This window comes from Cupressus sempervirens, chromosome 5 (genome assembly GCF_028749045.1).
Source record: "Cupressus sempervirens isolate cs-2001-9-10 chromosome 5, ASM2874904v1, whole genome shotgun sequence".
NCBI classification, from domain to species: domain Eukaryota; kingdom Viridiplantae; phylum Streptophyta; class Pinopsida; order Cupressales; family Cupressaceae; genus Cupressus; species Cupressus sempervirens.
In genome coordinates this window covers 584,523,698-584,544,307 of record NC_143122.1, presented here as the reverse complement: position 1 = coordinate 584,544,307, position 20,610 = coordinate 584,523,698, and the positions used below count along the sequence as shown (strand labels likewise).

Sequence of the window (20,610 nt, the reverse complement as noted above, 5' to 3'; positions counted from 1 at the left end):
ATTTAATAGAAATCCTAGAATATATCTAATTAAGTTTATTTTTATTTGGTTTTTTTCCCAAATGCCATGATTTCTAAGGAGATAATCTAGCTGAAATGTCTTATAGAAACATAGAATATATCTAATTTTGTTAAGGGAAAATTTATTCAGCTTTTTAAAAAGTATATGTGTTTAATGATTGATTTCTTTTGCAATGGCGTTTGAAATATGTTTGCTTGTCTACACCTCTTGTTTATAACTATGTTTTCTATGTGCTCAAGAAATATGAGTTTTTGAAATTCGAATTTGACTTCAACTAGATTCATAAAAATAAGCTAGGATAGCGTATTGATAATGTAGGAACATGTTGGTAAACTTAGTGGACTATGTTATTATTTTTTCAATGTTTGCTAGTAAATTTAACTAGAATGTCTAGATCTAGGAGACTTGGTATTTTATGTCTATCTTATTAAAGGTTTAAAAGAATTGTAAATAAATAACTTGATTTAAATTATGTGGGTTTTGAATTGTATTGGCACACTCTCCCTATGAGGATCCCAATATCTACTGCTATTGTTAATTTGGTCTAATTGATGATTAGCTGGGTTGATTACAAATTCCTCCAGAACTGAAATCAGATTAGGTACAATAAAAGAAACAATTACATTATTTTTGTGTAGGATCTCGAGTTAAGTCACTTAGCACAAGTTGAGTGATTTTTATTGTTTTATTATTTGGATTCTAAAATATGTATGCAGCTGGATCAATTTTTCTCTAGTGTAGCTAATATGTATGTATGTATGTATGCATATATGTATGTATATGTGTGTATGTATGTATGTATGTATGTATCATGTTGAAATATAGGATTTTGTTATCACGCCTTTTTGATCTCTACATCCCAATTATCTACTACTATTATTAATTTGGGCATCATTATATGATCCAGAATGTTATGAAGTACTGAAGCTAGTAGTAACTTCTCCCATGTCTCCGAAAAATTTAACATAGGTTCAAGGTCCCTTGGATCCTAGGAATTTGTAGTAGCTATTCTCACTGCTAGAAGAATAATTTCAGTGAAGAGTTGAATGTAAGGAGTTAAAGAAGCAAGTTCTGCTTTGTGTAAATGCCATAATCACGAGGCTCATTCCCTTGCAAAAGCCATAACCCAGTTAAATATACATATATATCAACCCAACTAATTAGCAACTAGACCCATTTAATTGGGTTATGGCTTGTTTCTTTCTAAAAATATCTGCTATGATATGTTTTTGTGAAATTTCTTGCCAACTCTACCCATTTTTCCTAGTCTACATTATTTTTGTAGAGGATCTTGAGGTAAGTCACTTAGCACCTTAAAAAATCTCTTTGTATATATATACATACATTCATACATGCATGCATGTATGTATGTATGTATGTACGTATGTATGCATGTATGTGTATATATATATACATATATATACATATACATATATATATATATACATATACATATATATACATACATGCATGCATGCATGCATGTATGAATGTATGTATATATATATATATATATATATATAGATGTGTGTGTGTGTGTATGTATGTATGAATGTATGTATGTCTATATAAATAGAGAGATCTTGGCACAATAGAGAAACAATAAAACTCACTCAACAGGTAGCATGGTCACAGATGCAATGGCAACACCTATTGGTAAATAGATTACTCTTTTTCTCTCTCACTTTTCATGTGTTTATTTCACTTGAGCTATATAAGGAGTGAATTGGGACATATATAGGCTAGCCTTACGTTAACTATAAACTACAACACAAAGGTTGCACCAGGGTATTATAGTAATGTAACTATAGAAAACTATCTGATTCACCCAAGTGGGTGTATGATGGCAAAGAGTGGTATTAGGTGAGTAAAGCACACCAATGGTTATAAGAATACAACTACATCAGAATAATTAGAAACCAAAACTACATATTCATTAGAGTGAGTAGTTCAAGGGTCTTAATCCTATGGATACAGTTCGTATATAGGCAGCCTAGTAGGTAGAGTATGCCTCTAGTGTGTAGATTCATTGGACATGGTTAGGTAGAACTTAACTATTTTAAGACATTATATGTTAACTCGCGAGGCTCATTCCCTTGCAAAATTCTCTCGCAAAATCAACCAAGATGGCTAGCATATCTAGCTGAGCACCTCCTATATTGTTGAATTTCTTTAGTTCATCTTTGACATAATTCTAATTATGTATAAGAGGATTATATGTTTCTTTATTGTTGCTAATAGCTATGTTCATTCTAAATATGTACTCTTTCTTGTTTTAGCACATTCTTTGACAACAATTTACCTAATTGTTGTTAGGGCCTAAGATTTAGAATCAATGTGAGATCATTTGCATGGTAGTAGAATTTCTTGAATTTATCAATACAATGCTAAATAGACTCTAAAAAAATTACATTTCAATTCTCTATTGGGGACATAATTTTATTTTATTCCTTAATTTTGGATGCACTAATGATGGTTTTCGCTTAGGCCATGGGAGAGAATTTGAGTTGTGAACATAAAATTGGGAATGATTTATGTCATGCTTTCTTTTTCCTTTTTTTATATCTAAGATCAACTTCAAATTGTGTTGTAACTCTGGCATAGTTGTTTGATCCTCAATAGCTTTGATTTCATCTTTTCACCATTTAGGTTTTCAAGTTTTATCTTCATTATATGTTTGGTTTATAATTGATTTTCTCTAGTTCTTTTACAATGCATCTCAACTAGTTCATCTAATGATGCAATCACACATCTATCTCCAGATTATGCAAGAACTTGTTGATTTATAGAATCTAGATAGATATTGAGAGTTTTAAAGCCATAAACCTAAAGATCATCATGTGTGCATCCCACTATAGGGAAAAATTGGATGTCATGTTCTTGTGCATATATTGCAATCACCTCCTTCAAACTCAACTGAGGTGCACCCATGGAATTATTTAGGTGAATCCCATTACCCATGGAAGCTGAGTCTTGTTGTTGAGCATATTTTGTAGCTACTTGTTGTTTTTGAAGTGCCTCAAATTGGCATTTCTCTATCACCCTAAGATAGCTTACATTCTCTCTAGCCCCATGTTGTTCCACAGTTGTACCCTCTACAACTTGATTTATCATTTCAAGGGCTACATTTAGCTTACTTCTTATCTTCTCATTAGCAAGAATCTTGGAGTAAAATAGTCCTTTCCACCCTAAAAACCACTTTGTTACTTCATTAAAATCAAGCGAATGATACAAAACCTACTGCCACTTTTGAAAAAATGTTGCCTCCAACATTGCAACCATATGATAAATGGGAATAGCACATGCCCAAGCCATAACTATATTAAATTGGTCTACTTACTGATTAGTTGGGTATTGAAGTTAATTTGGGTGTCAATATAGAGATCTTGTGGATTGTGGATTGTGAATTATAAACAAAAAATAAAAGAAAATATGACATTAATCATCCCCATTTGTGTGTTACTAAATAGAGAGATCTTGGCACAACATAAAAACAATAAAACTCACTAAATAGGTTGTCGTGCCCTTGTGATCTCTGCATCTTGCTGTCATGCCTTGTGATCTATGTGTATGTATGTATATATGTATGTATATACATATGGATATGTGTATATATGTGTATATGTATGTATATAAATAGAGAGATCTTGGCACAACAAAATAATAATAAAGCTCACTCAACAAGTAGCATGACCACAAATGTGATGGCGATGCCTATTAGTAAGTAGATCCCTCTTTCTCTCTCACATTTTTAATGTCTTTATTTCACTTGAACTATTATTTCTTAGCAAGCATTTTCTAATATTGGATTCATTTTATGCAGGAGGCGATGAGGACATTCCTAGATGTACCCATGTGATGAATTTCTTATGAACAATTAAGATGGACATCCCTTAATAGTAGAAGGAGGTGATAAGGACAGTCTAGGTACTTTAAAGATTGATCCTTTCTTAATGATTTTAGATGTTAACGGGGAATTTAGAGATGTTGGGGGGAGGGGGTAGAAAATGAGCTTCCACCTTCATGTGGTTAGCCCTAATTAGTAAAGAATATTAAACTATTCTTGAAACCAAGTGAAGCTCAACAATAACCTATGATTGTATGACAATTAATTGTGTGAATCTCTTGGTTTCAGGTAATGCAGAAGGATGTCATAATTGAATATGCAATTATGTCAATTCATATGCATACGACATCAAGCAGAGCTAAAAAATGCAATAGGTTTGCATTTTCATTAGAGGTCTTTAATTAGGTATTTTAAGTTATAGACCATCATGAACATTGTTCATGATGATGGTCTACAATTTTAAAAGCTTAATAGACCTATTAAATAAATGTAATTATATTGCATTTTTTTGGCTCCACCTATTGTCCATGCATAGAGAATGCAATTGTGCATGCATTCTCTATTAAGAGTGGAAGAATCTTATGGATGTGACAAAAAACTGACATGCACCTGAAGATGGGAAAGTGATGTCACTTTTGCAGGTTTGGAACCTTTTTTTGTACTTTTTAAACATTGATCATTTCTTGAATATTTTAGATGTTAACAAGGAATTTAGATGTTGGGGTGGGGGGGGGGGGGGGGGGGGTTGTTGGGACAAATGAGCTTCCACCTTCATGTGGTTGGCCCTAATTAGTAGAGAATATTAAACTATTCTTGAAACCAAGTAAAGTTCAATATTAACCTATGATTGCATCATAGCTATTCAGCATTTTCTACAAAAAAATTTTAATACAATGTAACGTTAGAATTATGATAGTTGGTCATCGATCCCATAACATTCCTACCACATGCCCGTCCTCATTGTGTTGGAAGTTTTTGATGGCTTACAATTGGACCCATAGCATTTTTGTCACACAAACATCACATTTGTGACAGTGTCTTCGATAGATTTCCATTGCAATGTTTATGGTTAAAATGAATAGTTTGCCAAAATGAGAGCCCAATTTATGACACCTCTATGTGTCACAATTTTGATGGTAATCCTTGTCATCACAACTTGATATAACAAAAGTCTGATGCTAGCCTGATGGGAGCCAATTTCAACTAATGTTAGTTGGGCGAAGGTTGACTATCATAATTGTGATGGCCTACCATTGCAATTTAGGCCCAAATGTAGTAGTGATAAAAAGGTGATCCCATAAATTTAACAAAGACCATAATAGAAGAATGCATTTATCTTGATCATCAATCTTATCACCAACATAATTCAACTAATTAAGGACAAAATCTCCCTCCTTTATTCTAAAAGAATACAACTTTTTTCTCAGAAATAATTTATTTACCAAGGATTTCCCTTGATAAATATCACCAAGCTTCTTCCAAAGAATAGCTCCCATCTTCTCTTCATGAACATTCAGGAGTACAAAAACAAAAAGATAGAGTCTTATCAAACCCTTGGTCTTTTTATCCATATTATCCCAATCTTCCAACAATTTAGTTTGAGGTTCCATTGAAGAAACTGTAGTCCATAGATCTCTATCTACAAGCATGTGCTCCATTTTAAGTTTTCACAACTCAAAATTGTTGCCATTAAACTTATCCATCTCTACTCTATTGGATGTGATTGCCATACCTAACCTGCAATAAGATTATGAAAAAGCTACTCTAAAAAAATCTCATTAAAACTATATCAACACAATAAAAAAACCATCTACCCAACAATAATAAAAAAGCTCACCAGGCTCTGATACCAATTGAAAGGAAGACAATATGTGAAAATACTTCCAAATGCTAAATTTAGGAAGAGAAGTGATGCTAAAATTTATCTCACAAAACCTTAAACTATTACTAGCTAAATAAACACATACAAAAAATAGGTCTATACACATAAACATTAGATTTATGTTGGAAATCCTTTCAAGAAAAACTCACAACTCTAAAGCTAGACCCAATTGTATTATCAGCAATAAAGTTACAATACAATCACCAGAGCCACAAATATCGAAGAGGAATCAACTGTGATATCTAAAATCCAAAATAATTTTAACAACATAATATTGCTCTTCAAACAATTTTTTGCCTTATAATTCTCTACAATAATGTCTCATACTTATAGAGTTTGTGTACAAGAGGAAACAGATTCTAAAGCATCTAAAAATGTATTTATATAGAATTCCTCATCAAACTATATTGAGTTTGACAAAGAGGATTACCAGTCCAATTATCATCCCAAACACTAATCATATTCTTATCCCTAATTACTACCAATCTAGGTCCCTTCCTCAAAATTTTATGGTTGATAACAACATAGGTTCATATTCTTGATCTAGTCAGGAGGTCATTATTAAGATGATACTAGAAAGGAGAACCTCTCATATATTTATCCTCCATGATTCTACACCATTACATCACCTTTCAAATCAACCTCCATCCAACCTTCACCATAAGTGCCTAATTAAGATCACCAATTCTTCTCAAGTTTAACCCCCTAATATTTTGGTTTGTAGACCTTCTCCCAAGCCATAAGACTCATCTTAGATTTATCTCCCATTCTCAACCTCAAAAAAATGGCTTGAAGGTTTTCTATAGTATCCCTAATTTTTTTGAAGATTTTAAATAGGGATAAGAAGTAGATAGAAATACCTTGTAGGGAGGCTAAGAGAAGTTGCAATTTTTTTGCATTGTTGAGAACCTTTTCCTTCCACCCCACCATCTTTATTTACATGATTTCCACACTTGAGTTCCAAAACTAGGGGCTGACTTCCTTAATAGTGTGGGGTAACACAAGGTAAGTGTTAGGGAGCATAGCCATTTGACAAAGCAACTCTCTTATAAACCAATCTTACAAGACTCTCTTAGTGTTGGATAAGTACAACTTACTCTCATGGTAGTTGATATTTTGTCCTGAGGCCTCAACATAATTTTCAAGGAGCTTCTTTTAGCACCTAGCCTCCCTAATTGAAGCAATACCATAGAAAAAAGTATTGTACACAAATTATTATAGAAACTCTGGGGGAGGGTAGTGGTAGGTTTAATACCTTTTGTCCAACCTTATTCCACTATAGCCATAAAAATTCACCCAACAACCTTAGCAACAATCATAAAAAAGTACAAGGGGAAAGGAGATCCACTTTCCTAAGACATTTGGAAGTATTGCCAAGGATTTTCATTAAGGAGGACAACAATTTGGATAGAATTGATAATCTCCTTGATCAAAAGGATGAAATTCTGCCCAAATTATATCCTTACTAGAATATCAAATAGGAAATCACACCTCACTTTATCATAAGCCTTAGAGAACTATCCAATTTCATTACCATTCTCAAGTTCCTACTCCTCTCCATAGAGTGCAAGACTTCATATAGGTAACAACCATATCCAATATATGTCATATAGGAAAAAAGCCATTTCTAGAAGGGCTAATAAACATAACCAAGAGACACTTCAACCACTTAAAAAGAACCTTAGAAAGAATATTATATCGTGCTCCATATGTTAGATAACTAAGAGTGGGGGAGGCGAGGAGCGTGGGGTGTTATGAAATAATTATGTTAAGTTATCTCACATTCTCTTCAAGAATTTCAACACCATCAAAGCATCATAAATATCAATAACAAAAACTTCAATTGCTCATTATACACATTGAGCTCAATACTTAATCTATTCATTCACTTCTTTCCAAATTGTTATCAAATTTTTCCTTATCGACAGTTAGTAAATTTTAGTTATTATAGGTCACTATATCTTAGTTATTACCGAGTTGTAGTAAATTTTAAAACATGTAAAACAACTTGCAACACAAATATTATTCACACAATGTGATACCAAGAATTTAATGTGAAAACCCTGTTAAGGGAAAAAACACCTAGGACCGATAACTAAAAAAATTTATTGTTTTGGAGTGATCTCTATTAGGAGATAACCATGTTAAAGGTTACATCCACTTTTTTAAAGTGGCCTTGTTAAAGGATTTTATCAAAAGATCATCTAGACCTTATCACTTCCTATCCTTGACTAAAAAGAGTTGTCTAGTTTAAAAGATGTTTAAACACCACTAATCGATGTTACCATATAGGATTTCAAAGACTTGTTAGGTTCACTTAATACTTCTGAGATTTTATTCTACAATGGCTAAATAGTAACACTATAAAGTGATTTTTTAGAATAACAACTACATTTTCTTGTCTAGGTATTTCTTCTAGCTCTTTCAGTGTCTAATCTCTATCTTGGATCATCTTCCACTCTATGCTTTGACTTTTCTATATAACTTCTTATGTTTCTCCTTTCACTGCTCAACTCACCTACCTCAACAATCTCCTTTTTCCTTCTTTGTCTTCACACTTAATTTTCTCTTGATTGGTAGAAATATCATCCAATAGCAATAACAACCTAAAACTATCTTCAAGATCTCCTTAAATAGTTTTTTTATTGCTTCCAAATCCTTTCATCTTTTTTTTGCATAATCAGAATCTTCCATCTTAGGTTTACAAAATAATTCTTTCATACAATGAATTTAGACACATAGAAAATAAAACCTTACATATCACTTTTTGTCATTCCTTATCTTCATTCAATGTCCATTATCAGATCCTTCTTGAATTTTCTCAATTGTAGATCTTACAAAAAAAATTGACTCTCACTTTTGACCTTCTTGATCTTTCCATATTTCCATCAAAATTTGGCCTTAGATTTTAGTTTTCCAAACTTATTCATCCAGGTGTCACTTGATAAATATTACATTTACTTGAGAAACATATAACTTGGTTAATACTAACTCGATTGGGCGACAATGTATTTTCCTTCTTCCTTTGTGAATCATTCAGGCAATACTATAGTCACTTAGTGAATACAATCTCCTTTCATTAACCTTGAGACTCATTTAACATTTAGTTCTTCAATAGTTATCAATGATACATGATCGTAAAACAATCAAGCCAATATTATATTATCATTATCTAGCTCATTCAAGTACCCATTAAATACATTACATATCACTTCTATCATCATCGTACTTTATTCAAATCCTCTTCATCAATCTAAATGATATGGTACTTTCTTGAGTTTTCATAATTTCTATCCAACTAATACTTTGACATCAAAAGAAATATAACAACTGATATGACTTCTTTACATACATTCATAATACTTATCAACTAACAATCTCCCACTATAAATTACATTATCAGTTAGGGCTAACAACATAGGTTGATGGGTCAAAAATACTCCATCCTATTAGGCTCACTGATTTAAGGACTAGGGAAATATAAGTTTAATTAAGCTCCTTCAAGAATCTTCCTTTATTGATAAAATCTCAAGCCACATGAGTCAAGTCATACTTTATGGTTTCCCAAAATTCCTAAAAGAATGTGGGTGGGAAGCTATCCAAGCTCAAGGATAATGATCCTTGGCAACTCCACATGCACAAGACAACCTCAACTGTCAAAGATGTCATGTACAAGACAACCTCTTTCACATCCTCAACTGCCACATTCCTAATGAAATCTTGATTCATAGCCACATCCACCACAAGGATAATGATCCTTGGCAACTCCTCACTCTTATTTTAGTTTCGAGGAAGCGATGGCTGATCATAATATTCCTAGAAGTATTTGGAAGCCCAATTCCTCAAATCCACTTCCTCACTCAATTCCCTATTATTATCATCTTGCACCTTAGATGTAGTGTTTCATTTTTTGTGTTTAAAGGCTGGCCTATAGACAAAAGCAATGCTCATATCCCCTTCAATAAGCCACTGGATATGGGATCTTTGTTTCTAGAAAATCTCTTCCCTCCTCATAACTTCCTTCCACTTATTTCTTGGCTCCTTTTCTTCCCTAATAATTTCCTCAAAGTAATCCCCGTTGGCCATGACATTCTGAAAGTCTTTGAGATTTTCCTTAATATCTTTTCTTTTTCTTTAAGATGTCTCCAAAGTTTGATTTACTCCAACTACATAACTCTCTTTTAATATTTTCAATTTTTCTGGCTATTCTATAAATGGTTGTCCCTTCCACCCTAATGTTTTACCATTTTTTATTGCACTCGCTGAATTTTATATAATGTTATATATTTGATGAAGGAAAAAAGTTGGTGTATTGATCATGGTGTGGTTGGAGTGTGGATTTTCAATCAAGCAAGAGTTTAGTGTGGAATGAGGTAAAGTTTTAATGTGAGCTAAATTTGATCTAATCAAGCTAAGGAGGTACTAATCAATAGATCATTCTATCTAATCTTCCGTGATAGTTGGAAAAATAAAGTTACTTAACTAAGTGAATCTTAATAGGTATTTTATTGTACATCCTTTAACAAGTTGACACATTAATAGTGTTCTAAGTCCTCTAACAAAGCTACTCTTGATAGGGTAAAGCTTCTTATAGGGCTAGGTGTAAATCCATTATTCAAGTAGCACTTAACAATGTCTTTTCAAACTCCTAACAAGGCTAAGCTCCTAAAAGGGCATAGTTTAGAACTTGAATGCATAATTTATGGGCTCTAATTTCCACTATGCTTTTCACCTAGGTTGGGTTTTTAGGAGACCAAAATATCTATGTTAAGTGTTGAATTATTTTACAAATGTGTTTACATGTTTATTACTTTCATTTGTTGTTTTTTATGCTATGAAAAGGATTTGAGTGGTTGAAAATTTGCATAATCAATAGATTATTGATTCATGCCCCCGCCCCCCCCCCAACACACACACAAAACAATCTTATCCTTTAGAAGTAATAATTAGTATTTGAGCCTAGGTCTTCTATGGTGGTGAAGCTTAACAACTTGGGGTAATGGTCCAAGATAATGTAAAATGGTAAAAGCACAAAACAGTATCACCCTTGAGGATATCCTATAGGGTTATGGTCAAAATGGCTATGACCGAAAGTGTTAGGGTAAAAATTTTGTGGTCCCAACTAGTGTTGACATGGAAAAGTAGTTACAGTCGAAATGCTTTTGGTCATAACAGTTTCAATCAAAATAGTTATTTGAAAATTGATGAAGAAAAGTTTTTCTCTTATATGAAGTCATGTAAGTGGGTGTAAAAAATCACCATGGGTTTTGGCTAAAACCCTTTGGGCTGAAACCGTTTATGTAGAATCCTATGTGGCAGCCACACAAACAAAAAATAGAGTATTTTAAAAATTCTCACTTCTAAGGCTAATTTCTATATAAAAAATGAAGTTTCTTCAAAAACTAAAAATATCCTTTTGTAGATCTCAGAGTCAAGATTATACTTATATAAATTTTATAGTGTTTTGAGTGGTATAATATGTAATACTTTTAAAATATTACAAGTATGTGTTTTGAGATTCAAGAAGATGTGACTTCAAAAAAGGAAAAACTTAGTAAATCATGTTCAAAAAATTAAAACTTTACATGTACCTCTGGAGGAGAGAATCATCTTCAATAATATGTAACTTGTTTTCAAAAATATGTAGATTTGATAGGAAATGTTCGGCAGGAATTTTTATTATCAATTTCTCATAAGTTTGACTTTGAATGCTTACTATTAAAAAATATCCATCGAAAATAAAAAAATATTTTTGTGTCCACTAGATATACATGTCAACTATAAACTAATGCAAAATTAGAGAAAAAGATAATCATTTGCATAAATTTCTTTGGCAGGAACGAAATTCTATATCTTCGACATTTTTTTTTAAATTAAAAAATGGACTTTAAATTTTTTTAAATGCAAGAACATTTCCCTATTTTTTTAAAAAAATTATATAAATAAACTTCATCCAATTTTACACATTTTATAAGTTTACACTATTTTCAAATTCTAAACACAAATTCCACTTTTATGTCATTAAAGTTGAACAATTTCAATTTTGAGTTCTTTTTTCTTTATAAAAGGTGACACGAGTTTGTTCTTTTACCCAAAAGGAAGTTCCTTAGTTCATAAGAGAGAGCTACCTAGTGTTGTATGGAAGAATGAAGCTCTATCTCAAAGGAATGGGTGAGTAGTATTCGAATCCCATGGTTACAAGATATGTTTTTTTTTTGTAGGAAGTCTTAGTGAAGATCAATTGAGGATACAAGAATAACATACTAATTGTCTGCTTTGAAAGCCATTTCAAGTATTATTTCTAATGTATAATTCATTAATATTGGAGATCTAAAAACTACTTATGACATCTGAGAAAAGTTGAAGACTTCCTATGGTGGTGATTGGCATATGTAGTCTAAGTAAAGATGGATAGCTTGAAATGAAAATTTGATAACATGAGGATGATGGAGAATGAGAATATTGAGTAGTATTGTTAAGGATTAAAGATGTGGGTGCTTTTATCAGAGAACATGGACGTACTCTTGAAGAAGAAGATGTGGATTTTGGTAACTTTATTACCTTGGTATGCTTTTATGGTTTTAGCATTTCTTGGAGCAAGATCTTTAAGAACAAGTATTTTTACACTTGATGCTTTAATAGGAACATTGATGCATTTGAGTTGAGCAATTTTTATAGTACCATGCAAAAGGTTAAAGCTACATTTATGTCATCCTTGACTTTTTTCCCATCAAAGAAAGGAAAAGACATTTTTAGTTATTTTGACCTAGCCAATTATTGTAATGGCTATCAACCTATCATGGCTAAACTAATAGAACATGAAGAGATGGAAACACTACTAGGTAGGAGACTACCTAGAGGAAATAGTAAGTATAAAGGTAGATTTCCCTTGAAATGTTTTCCATGCAAGAATATCAATCATACTTCCCCAAAATGTCTTCGCAAAGACAACAATGATAGGCTAAGGAAGTGCAAAGAGAAGGTGAAGTGGGTGTGTCATCTAGCTAAGGAAGGTGTTAATGATGAAGAGTCTAATAGAAGGGATGAATATGAGATTGTGTTTGTTGCAGTTGACAAGAATCATCTATATTTGGTGAGAAGGCACTTATTTCTATCATGAACCATAGTGGAAATTGGATTAATGACACTAGTTCTTCTCATCATATGATCGGTAACATAGGAAAGTTCATTGAATGGAACAATGTCATGGTAGATCAACAAGATGAGGTGACGATTGTCCCTATTTGGGGATAGATAAAGGTTATATTGCATTGAGAAGTATAAAAAATTGTGATGATGTCTATTGGGATGAACATTTGAAATACAATTTTCTAAGTGTTGCACAATTGAATAAAAAGGGATATATTTTAGAGCTCAACAAAGGTGTGTGCATGACTCTTGGTAAATCATGAGACCTTGTTTTTGCCATTGAACTAAAAAAATATAACTTGTCCCATATAGCTATACTATTAGAAGTTATCTATTTTCTAAGGTTGAGGATAGTTGACTATAGAATACAATTAATTATAATATGCATGTACCTTCACATCTAAAATCTAACATTAAAATGTTCTCAACTAACAAATCAAATTAATTACAACTAGCGCTTGCACCAAGGAAGGGTGCAAGTGTATAGTCGATAGATTTAGTAGGCTTTGATTGCTAAATAGAAGTTAAAGTTAAAGAATATTTGTTAGTAAAACCATGCTATAACACTCCACTTCTTAGACAATTACAAAATCTCTCTCAACAAAAATGAGCCAAGAAAGGTAACAAGAGATATAACTAAATTTTTTACTAATTATTATGTGGATGTAGGTGTAACGATCACATTTGCACATTTTTATTAGAGGATAAAGGCCAAACATGATTATGGACTTCTAATCTTCAATATAACTTTTAGTTTCATGACAATTTCTACATATTGTCTAGACAATAACCATAATTCTAGGATGTGTTTTATGTATTCTCATCAGTTTAGTTATTTTTTCTATCTGGGTTGAAGAAGATCTTCACAAATTGATCATTCACAATATGGAAGGGCTTTCTCAATTATGTGAAGGTGAAAAAGAATTACTTACCTTCTATACTACAAATAGTTATAAATGGTATTATACTTAATGTTTTTTTTTTTTTTTTTGAATTTGACTATGTAGTTTTTATGTTCAATATTTCAAATAAAATTCTATTATCTATCATCAAAAGTAAAAATATAGTTTCATGCTAAAGAACAATTGATAAACTTCTATGAGTTGTAGAAGTTTCATATTAATTAGTGATATGTGTTTTTTGTTTATCAGAACTCATATTTGTTTTGTTACAAGATGTGTTACTGAATTCATTTGAGGAGAAAACAACAAAGATAAAAGTCTCCAAGGGTTATAAATGTGATCTCAATTCCACATCTTTAGAAGAATACCTTGTATTTATTTCATCATAGTTTTACTGCCACGTAATTTCCAATTTGCTTAGTGTTCATTCTAATATATTGTTGCTTGTAAAATAAAAACTATTAATCATAATGTTTTGCTCGAATTGAATGTGAACTTGTCCATCAAAATTTCATTCTTTTGGGAAAACTATTGATTCCCTTATCATAATTTTGGCATTGTAACTTACAAAGAAAAACCCAAATGTAAGATTTGAGTAGACAACAACAAAGATAAAAGTCTCCAAGGGTTATAAATGTGATCTCAATTCCACATCTTTAGAAGAATATCTTGTATTTATTTCATCATATTTTTAGTGCCACATAATTTCCCATTTGCTCAGTGTTAATTCTAATATATTGTTGCTTGTAAAATGAAAACTATTAATCATAATGTTATGCTCGAATTGAATGTGAACTTGTCCATCAAAATTTCATTCTTTTGGAAAAACTATTGATTCCCTTATCATAATGTTGGCATTGTAACTTACAAAGAAAAACCCAAATGTAAGATTTGAGTAGACAACAACAAATATAAAAGTCTCTGAGGGCTATAAATGTGATCTCAATTCCACATCTTTAGAAGAATACCTTGTATTTATTTCATCATATTTTTACTACCACATAATTTCCAATTCGCTCATTGTTCATTCTAATATATTGTTGCTTGTAAAATGAAAACTATTAATCATAATGTTTTGCTCGAATTGAATGTGAACTTGTCCATCAAAATTTCATTCTTTTGGAAAAACTATTGATTCCCTTATCATAATGTTGGCATTGTAACTTACAAAGAAAAACCCAAATGTAAGATTTGACATTAGTAAGGTCATACAACCTACCCTTATTGCTTTCTCTAATCATTTTTAAGCTATAAGTAACCTATATTTTAGCTCATATAAAATGATATTAAATGAAAATGGATGAGAAATTAGAGAATAACACTAATTTCATCAAAACTTATACCATTTTTCATTATGCAATTATAATACATTAAATCATTCTTTGAATATGTATCTAATTTAAATTATACTTGATAAGTTGATAAAAGTGTAAGACTTGCAATTACATTGTTAATCTACATATTGAAAAAATTAAAATTAAAATTCTTATACATTGATATGATATAAACAAATATATTAATAATTTATTAAATTTTAGTGTATCTTTTTTAAAAATAAATACTAAATTGCTTTTTTTTTAATAAAAAAAATTGACAAATCTGTTCCATTGAGTTTATATTAATACATGATAAATTTCAAACAAATATATTATTTATATCTGTTACTAATTTATTTTATTTAAATAGAAAAATTCTAAATATCTCTACAAGTGTTTTTTAACATAAGCATAACATATTTTAGACTGTGATATGAATATTTTAGACTATCAGTAAGACGAAGTTTTGTGTGCTGGTAATATGTTGGTGCTTACCAGTTTGAATGTAAGTGCCAGCCCCCTTCTTTTGTTGCTTTTTAATTTAAAGTATGATTGAATGCATACCCTGCAAAATCCTACTTGAAAATTGCAAACTGATTAAAAACTCTTTGGATACTGAAAAAATAAAATGTAGCCAACAAAGCACAACCAGAGGAAAATTGTACTCACCCCATTCGTAACAGGGATGAAAAGGTACCTATGCCCAATCTTTTATCTCCACCTACCGCACACATTCACGATAGATGTTTTCGAGACTCCGCAACACCCATAACTCCCACGATACTCGGTGCAAAAAATAATATACTTACAAAATCTTTGGCAAAGAAACATTGATAAGGAGCTTGAGTTGCAATAAAAATAGATGTTATGAAGTAAACTGACACTCAATTTGAATTTATTTCGGTAGATGGAAGATAATGGGAGATTTTATTCCAAAAGAGTCATTTATTCTTGTAGAGGTAATAGTGTACTCAAACGCTAGTACATTGGAAAAATAATGTAATAGAAGAATGTAGAAAAAACGAGGAAAATCACTGGACCAGTCATTAACATCCAAATATCAGCCATATTTGTTTTTTGAATTTATATGAACATTAAAAGACAAATTAATTATGGACCAAAGAGCATAGCATAGTGTTAATGTTTTGCTTTGATACAATTCATTACCGTTCTTGGTTTTCATTTATCGTACTGTGATGATTACTTATCTCATTTTGCACTCGTTCCACAAAAACTGAAAATGCTATTATAAAATTATTGGTAAGATTCATGCGCAATTTTATTTTTTTGTGCGGAATATGTAGAGTAGTTAAGATGAATTACATTTAAATAATTATGCTTGCATTAGCTGCAACATTACTTGGTACCATGGGAGTAAGTAGTTTGAGGGTTTTACATCGTCTAGGTCAGGAATTTTCTATTCTGGTGAGTTGTGTTAATTTTAGTGTAGACCCATTTTTACCATAATTTGGAGTGAACTAATTGCGTAAGATAGGAAAAATTAAGACATTTATGATTTAATGTTTCCACTAAAGGTGTTGTGTTAATTTTATCTGACCATGTTGAATCCTTCTCCAGTAGTTGTGTACCCCTTTTCTGCAAAAGACCTACTGATCTTGTCCCCTCGACACCTAATCCGGCTGGCTCTCGCCAAGGTGAAAGCCTATCGACTAATAAGTACCTTCACATCTAGATCTTTTCCCATATGAATGGACATAAATTCATTTCTTATGGATGATGGGCCCTCCTCATTGGAAAGCCAAAGCAATATGACAAGACTGGTAGAAATGAAGCGAAGGCAAATTCATTACGACTTAAAGCCTCTAGACTGGTGGTTGGGTTATGCTGGGACGAAGGGCACAAGAGAGGCATCAAGCATTCTGACAACGCAGAGCAACAAAAATATCAAGAGCACCGTGTTGAAGAGGGTTGTTCAGAAACCTCAAGGAATATGGGCTCACAAACGATAGTCGATTTCTTCCCATTCTTCCGAATCCTCAACGATGGGACCATCCAACGCTTCATGGGCACCGATACTCTGCCCCCTCAGAACAGCGGCGTGCCTGTGGCCTCACACGACATAACACTGGACGCAACAAAGGGAGTTTACGTCAGGGTATATGTCCCAATTACCACCTTCCAATTAGGAGAAAAGCTACCGGTGGTTGTTTACATTCACGGCGGGGGCTTCTGCATTGAATCGGCCGCTTCCCCCACATACCACAACTATCTCAATCTCTTGGCAACAGAGGCCAAAGTCATATGCGTCTCTGTGGACTACAGGCGTGTGCCAGAGCACCGTCTCCCCGTACCCTACAAAGACTGCTTCAGCGCTCTCGAATGGCTCGACTCGGAAACCCTAATTCCTTGTATTGCTAACAAAGCAGACTTTGGAAGGTGCTTTGTGGCCGGGGACAGCGCGGGGGGGAATATTGTACACCAACTGGGGATTATGGCTTCACAGAAAAGCTGGAAGCGGTTGTGCATCGAGGGAGCGGTGTTTATTCACCCCTTCTTCGACGGGGAAGATAAGATCGACGTTGAATTGGGGCCTGAGTCCCAAGCCATGCTTGATTTTGGTGATGGTCTGTGGAAGCTGTCGTTGCCCGATGGGGCGGATAAAGACCACCCTTTCAGTAACCCCATCGCTCCAAACTCCCCTGCCCTGTCTTCGCTTCTTTACCGGCGTCTGCTGATTGTTGTTGCGGGTAAGGATTTTCTCAAGCACAGGGCGAAATTGTACTACGAAGCGCTCAGGAAGGCAGGAAAAGAGGCGGAATTTATGAATGCTGAGGAGGAAATGCACGTGTTTCATCTCAAGGATCTTCAGTGCCCTAATGCTTTGACGATGATGAAGCGAATTTCTGACTTCATTGCAGCCTCCACTCCCCCGCCCACTTCTTAATTAGGGGATTTTGAGACTACAGTCCCAGGTTTTCTTCTTTTGTTATAAGTTCAGTTTGTAATGAGATCAATATGCGTTCTGGCGTTTTCATTTTGCTCTGAGTATTATTCTTTTGTAGGGGTTATTTGCATAATTCAGGTTCTGTACATCCTATGGCGTTTGTTTGAATTTCGGAGTTTTTAGCGCCCATGTGTATAAGTGGTTATAAATCTGAGGTTATCATATTCGATGTTGCTGGAGTGGGAATATCACAATTTACTTGGGGCATTGATAATAGTGCACCTTTCTGGAGATACTGAATTTGACCTTCGGGGTTTCAGGCACAATCCTTCACTTGATTATATTTTAATATTTTACAAAGCACATAGACAATGCTTTCCGTGAGGTTTCTTTGAAAGCATGGGTTTCGTGCTCGAATGGGTTGGTGTATAAATTGTCGGTTTCTTAAAATCACATTGAATTAATGTAGATATTTTAAATATAGCAGCCTATTAAATCGATATATAAATTGACAATTTTTTGAAATTATATTAGATTCATTTAGAGTCCTTTTGGCAGCTATGAGTGGAATAGGGATATGTAAATTCTTAAAATTTTGAATCTTTCTATTTAGGTGCACCAAATCAAAATTGCTAATAGGAATATGTATTCTAATTTTGGTCCAAAAATGAGCATTTACAATTCCACCTAAATAGGTGGAATTGGACTACGTATTCATATTCTAGTTTTATTTATTTTAGAAAACATAATCTTTTAGGTCTGTCGCATAATGACGTATTCCTATTCAAGCTTTCATATCTAACTTAATGACACATGCTAGGATGATGTGCTCTTTAATTGAGTGAAGTACCTAATAAGAAACAATTGCTCCATTTGTTGTTTCCCTTCCCTTCTCGACACAAATCCCCCTTCTCGAGTTGAAATAATGTTGGGATCAAAGCTTGCACTCTAAGATACATTGCTTTAGAGAAAATATTATAAATCACATTGCAAAATGAGATTGGCTTGAAGTGAGGAAATGTATCTCAACATTTAGATTTAGACATATTTTTTTGTGTGATGTTTATATTAAAAAATAATCTATTATTTTTTATGAATAAAGTCTTTTGTATTAGTTAATAATATAAAAGTAAATATTCACAAAAACGATACACAAATAATTGAGGGAAGTGGCTCATGAAATATATGTAAAAATATAATTTCATAATATGTAATATACAATGTTTTTAAAATAATAATATAATATACATTTTTAAAAAAAGTTGATTATTGTATTATTTATTGAATTTAAAATTTGGACTTTGTGAATATCTTTAATTGATAGCATACTATGTTTTTCTAAAATTTGTGATTTTACTAAATGTTATGAATCTTTCACAAAAAGACTATATAATCTAAGCAGGGGTCATTGAATAGACATAGGAAATTACATTTGACCTATAATTAATAGAACTGAAATCTATAAAAAAATTATAATAGTTATATATATTTATTTTATAACCTTCTAAATATAGTACTTAGACTTTCTATTTGTCGAAATTATAAATATATCTAAACCATCTATTTAACTCATTAAGTTGGAGAATGCTAACTATAGAACACGTCTACTATTGATATATTCTATTTCAAACAAATGTTCTATAAAAAAAAAAAAATCTTCTATCAAAATCTGCAATAATTGCTCTTTTGATGTCAGCATAGACTTGACCAATTAGTATAGTATCTGGTGTAGATGCCGCAAATTCAATTCTTTGTTGTAAAAAGAATATTATTAATATTGATAGAGGTTGCCAACTTCTAGAAGTTCAACTATACGTAAGAAAATGAAGAAAACTTTAGTGGGGCAGAAATTGATGCTATCGCTCTACAAACACAATTAGTCTGATAAACGTGCGTTTGACCTTGAACATGCAATCACAAGCGTTAAATAAAGAATATGCCTTTTTCAAAATACCTCCACGCCTCCATTTTCCCTTATAATACAAGAATTTGAAGAAATTGGTGCCTAAATTTGCATGGGAAATAACTTGATGGCTTTTAGATCGTTTGACATGAAAATTCATCCATTTCACATGTTAATTTGAAGAATTTTACCTGTTCAAATCTGGTGGGTGTGGATCTTCATAGTTTTTACTATAGAGTATAAATCATCATTTTAGTAATGGATATATGCTCATCTTAAAAAAAATTAAAATTATATAAAAAAATTACTTTATGTCAAATAATAATTTCAAATGATTTAAATCATTTTTTAAATTTGTAAGTGAGACTATTTTAAGAGTTCCTTTTAAGCTTTAAGAATCATATTCTTTTAGGTTAAATCATGTATCTTTTAAAATGATTCTTTTAGGTTAAATCATGCATTTTTAAAATGATTTCAAAAACAAGAGATTTGAAAGAAAGATGTGTTCATACACTGTCACATATTTGAAATTTATCAATAATTTTATGTATAAAAAATTATTAATTTTTTAGTTAAATTTTATTAATTGTAGATTTCTATAATTAAAAAAAATTTAGATTTTTTGTTGAGAAGCTTTTTACATTTAAATTAGTAGATTTTTAATGGAAGAGATTTTCAGATTTCT

The 20,610-nt window shown here is 32.1% G+C and overlaps 1 protein-coding gene across 1 annotated transcript; it reads left to right on the top strand.

Moving 5' to 3' along the window:
• Positions 1–16,917: 16,917 nt before the first annotated feature.
• On the top strand, positions 16,918–18,116 carry LOC149557282 (tuliposide A-converting enzyme 1, chloroplastic-like). Its single transcript, XM_089831978.1, has one exon. It carries the CDS (start codon positions 17,069–17,071, stop codon positions 18,020–18,022), a length of 954 nt encoding a protein of 317 aa, XP_089688104.1. The 5' UTR covers positions 16,918–17,068; the 3' UTR covers positions 18,023–18,116.
• Positions 18,117–20,610: the final 2,494 nt, after the last annotated feature.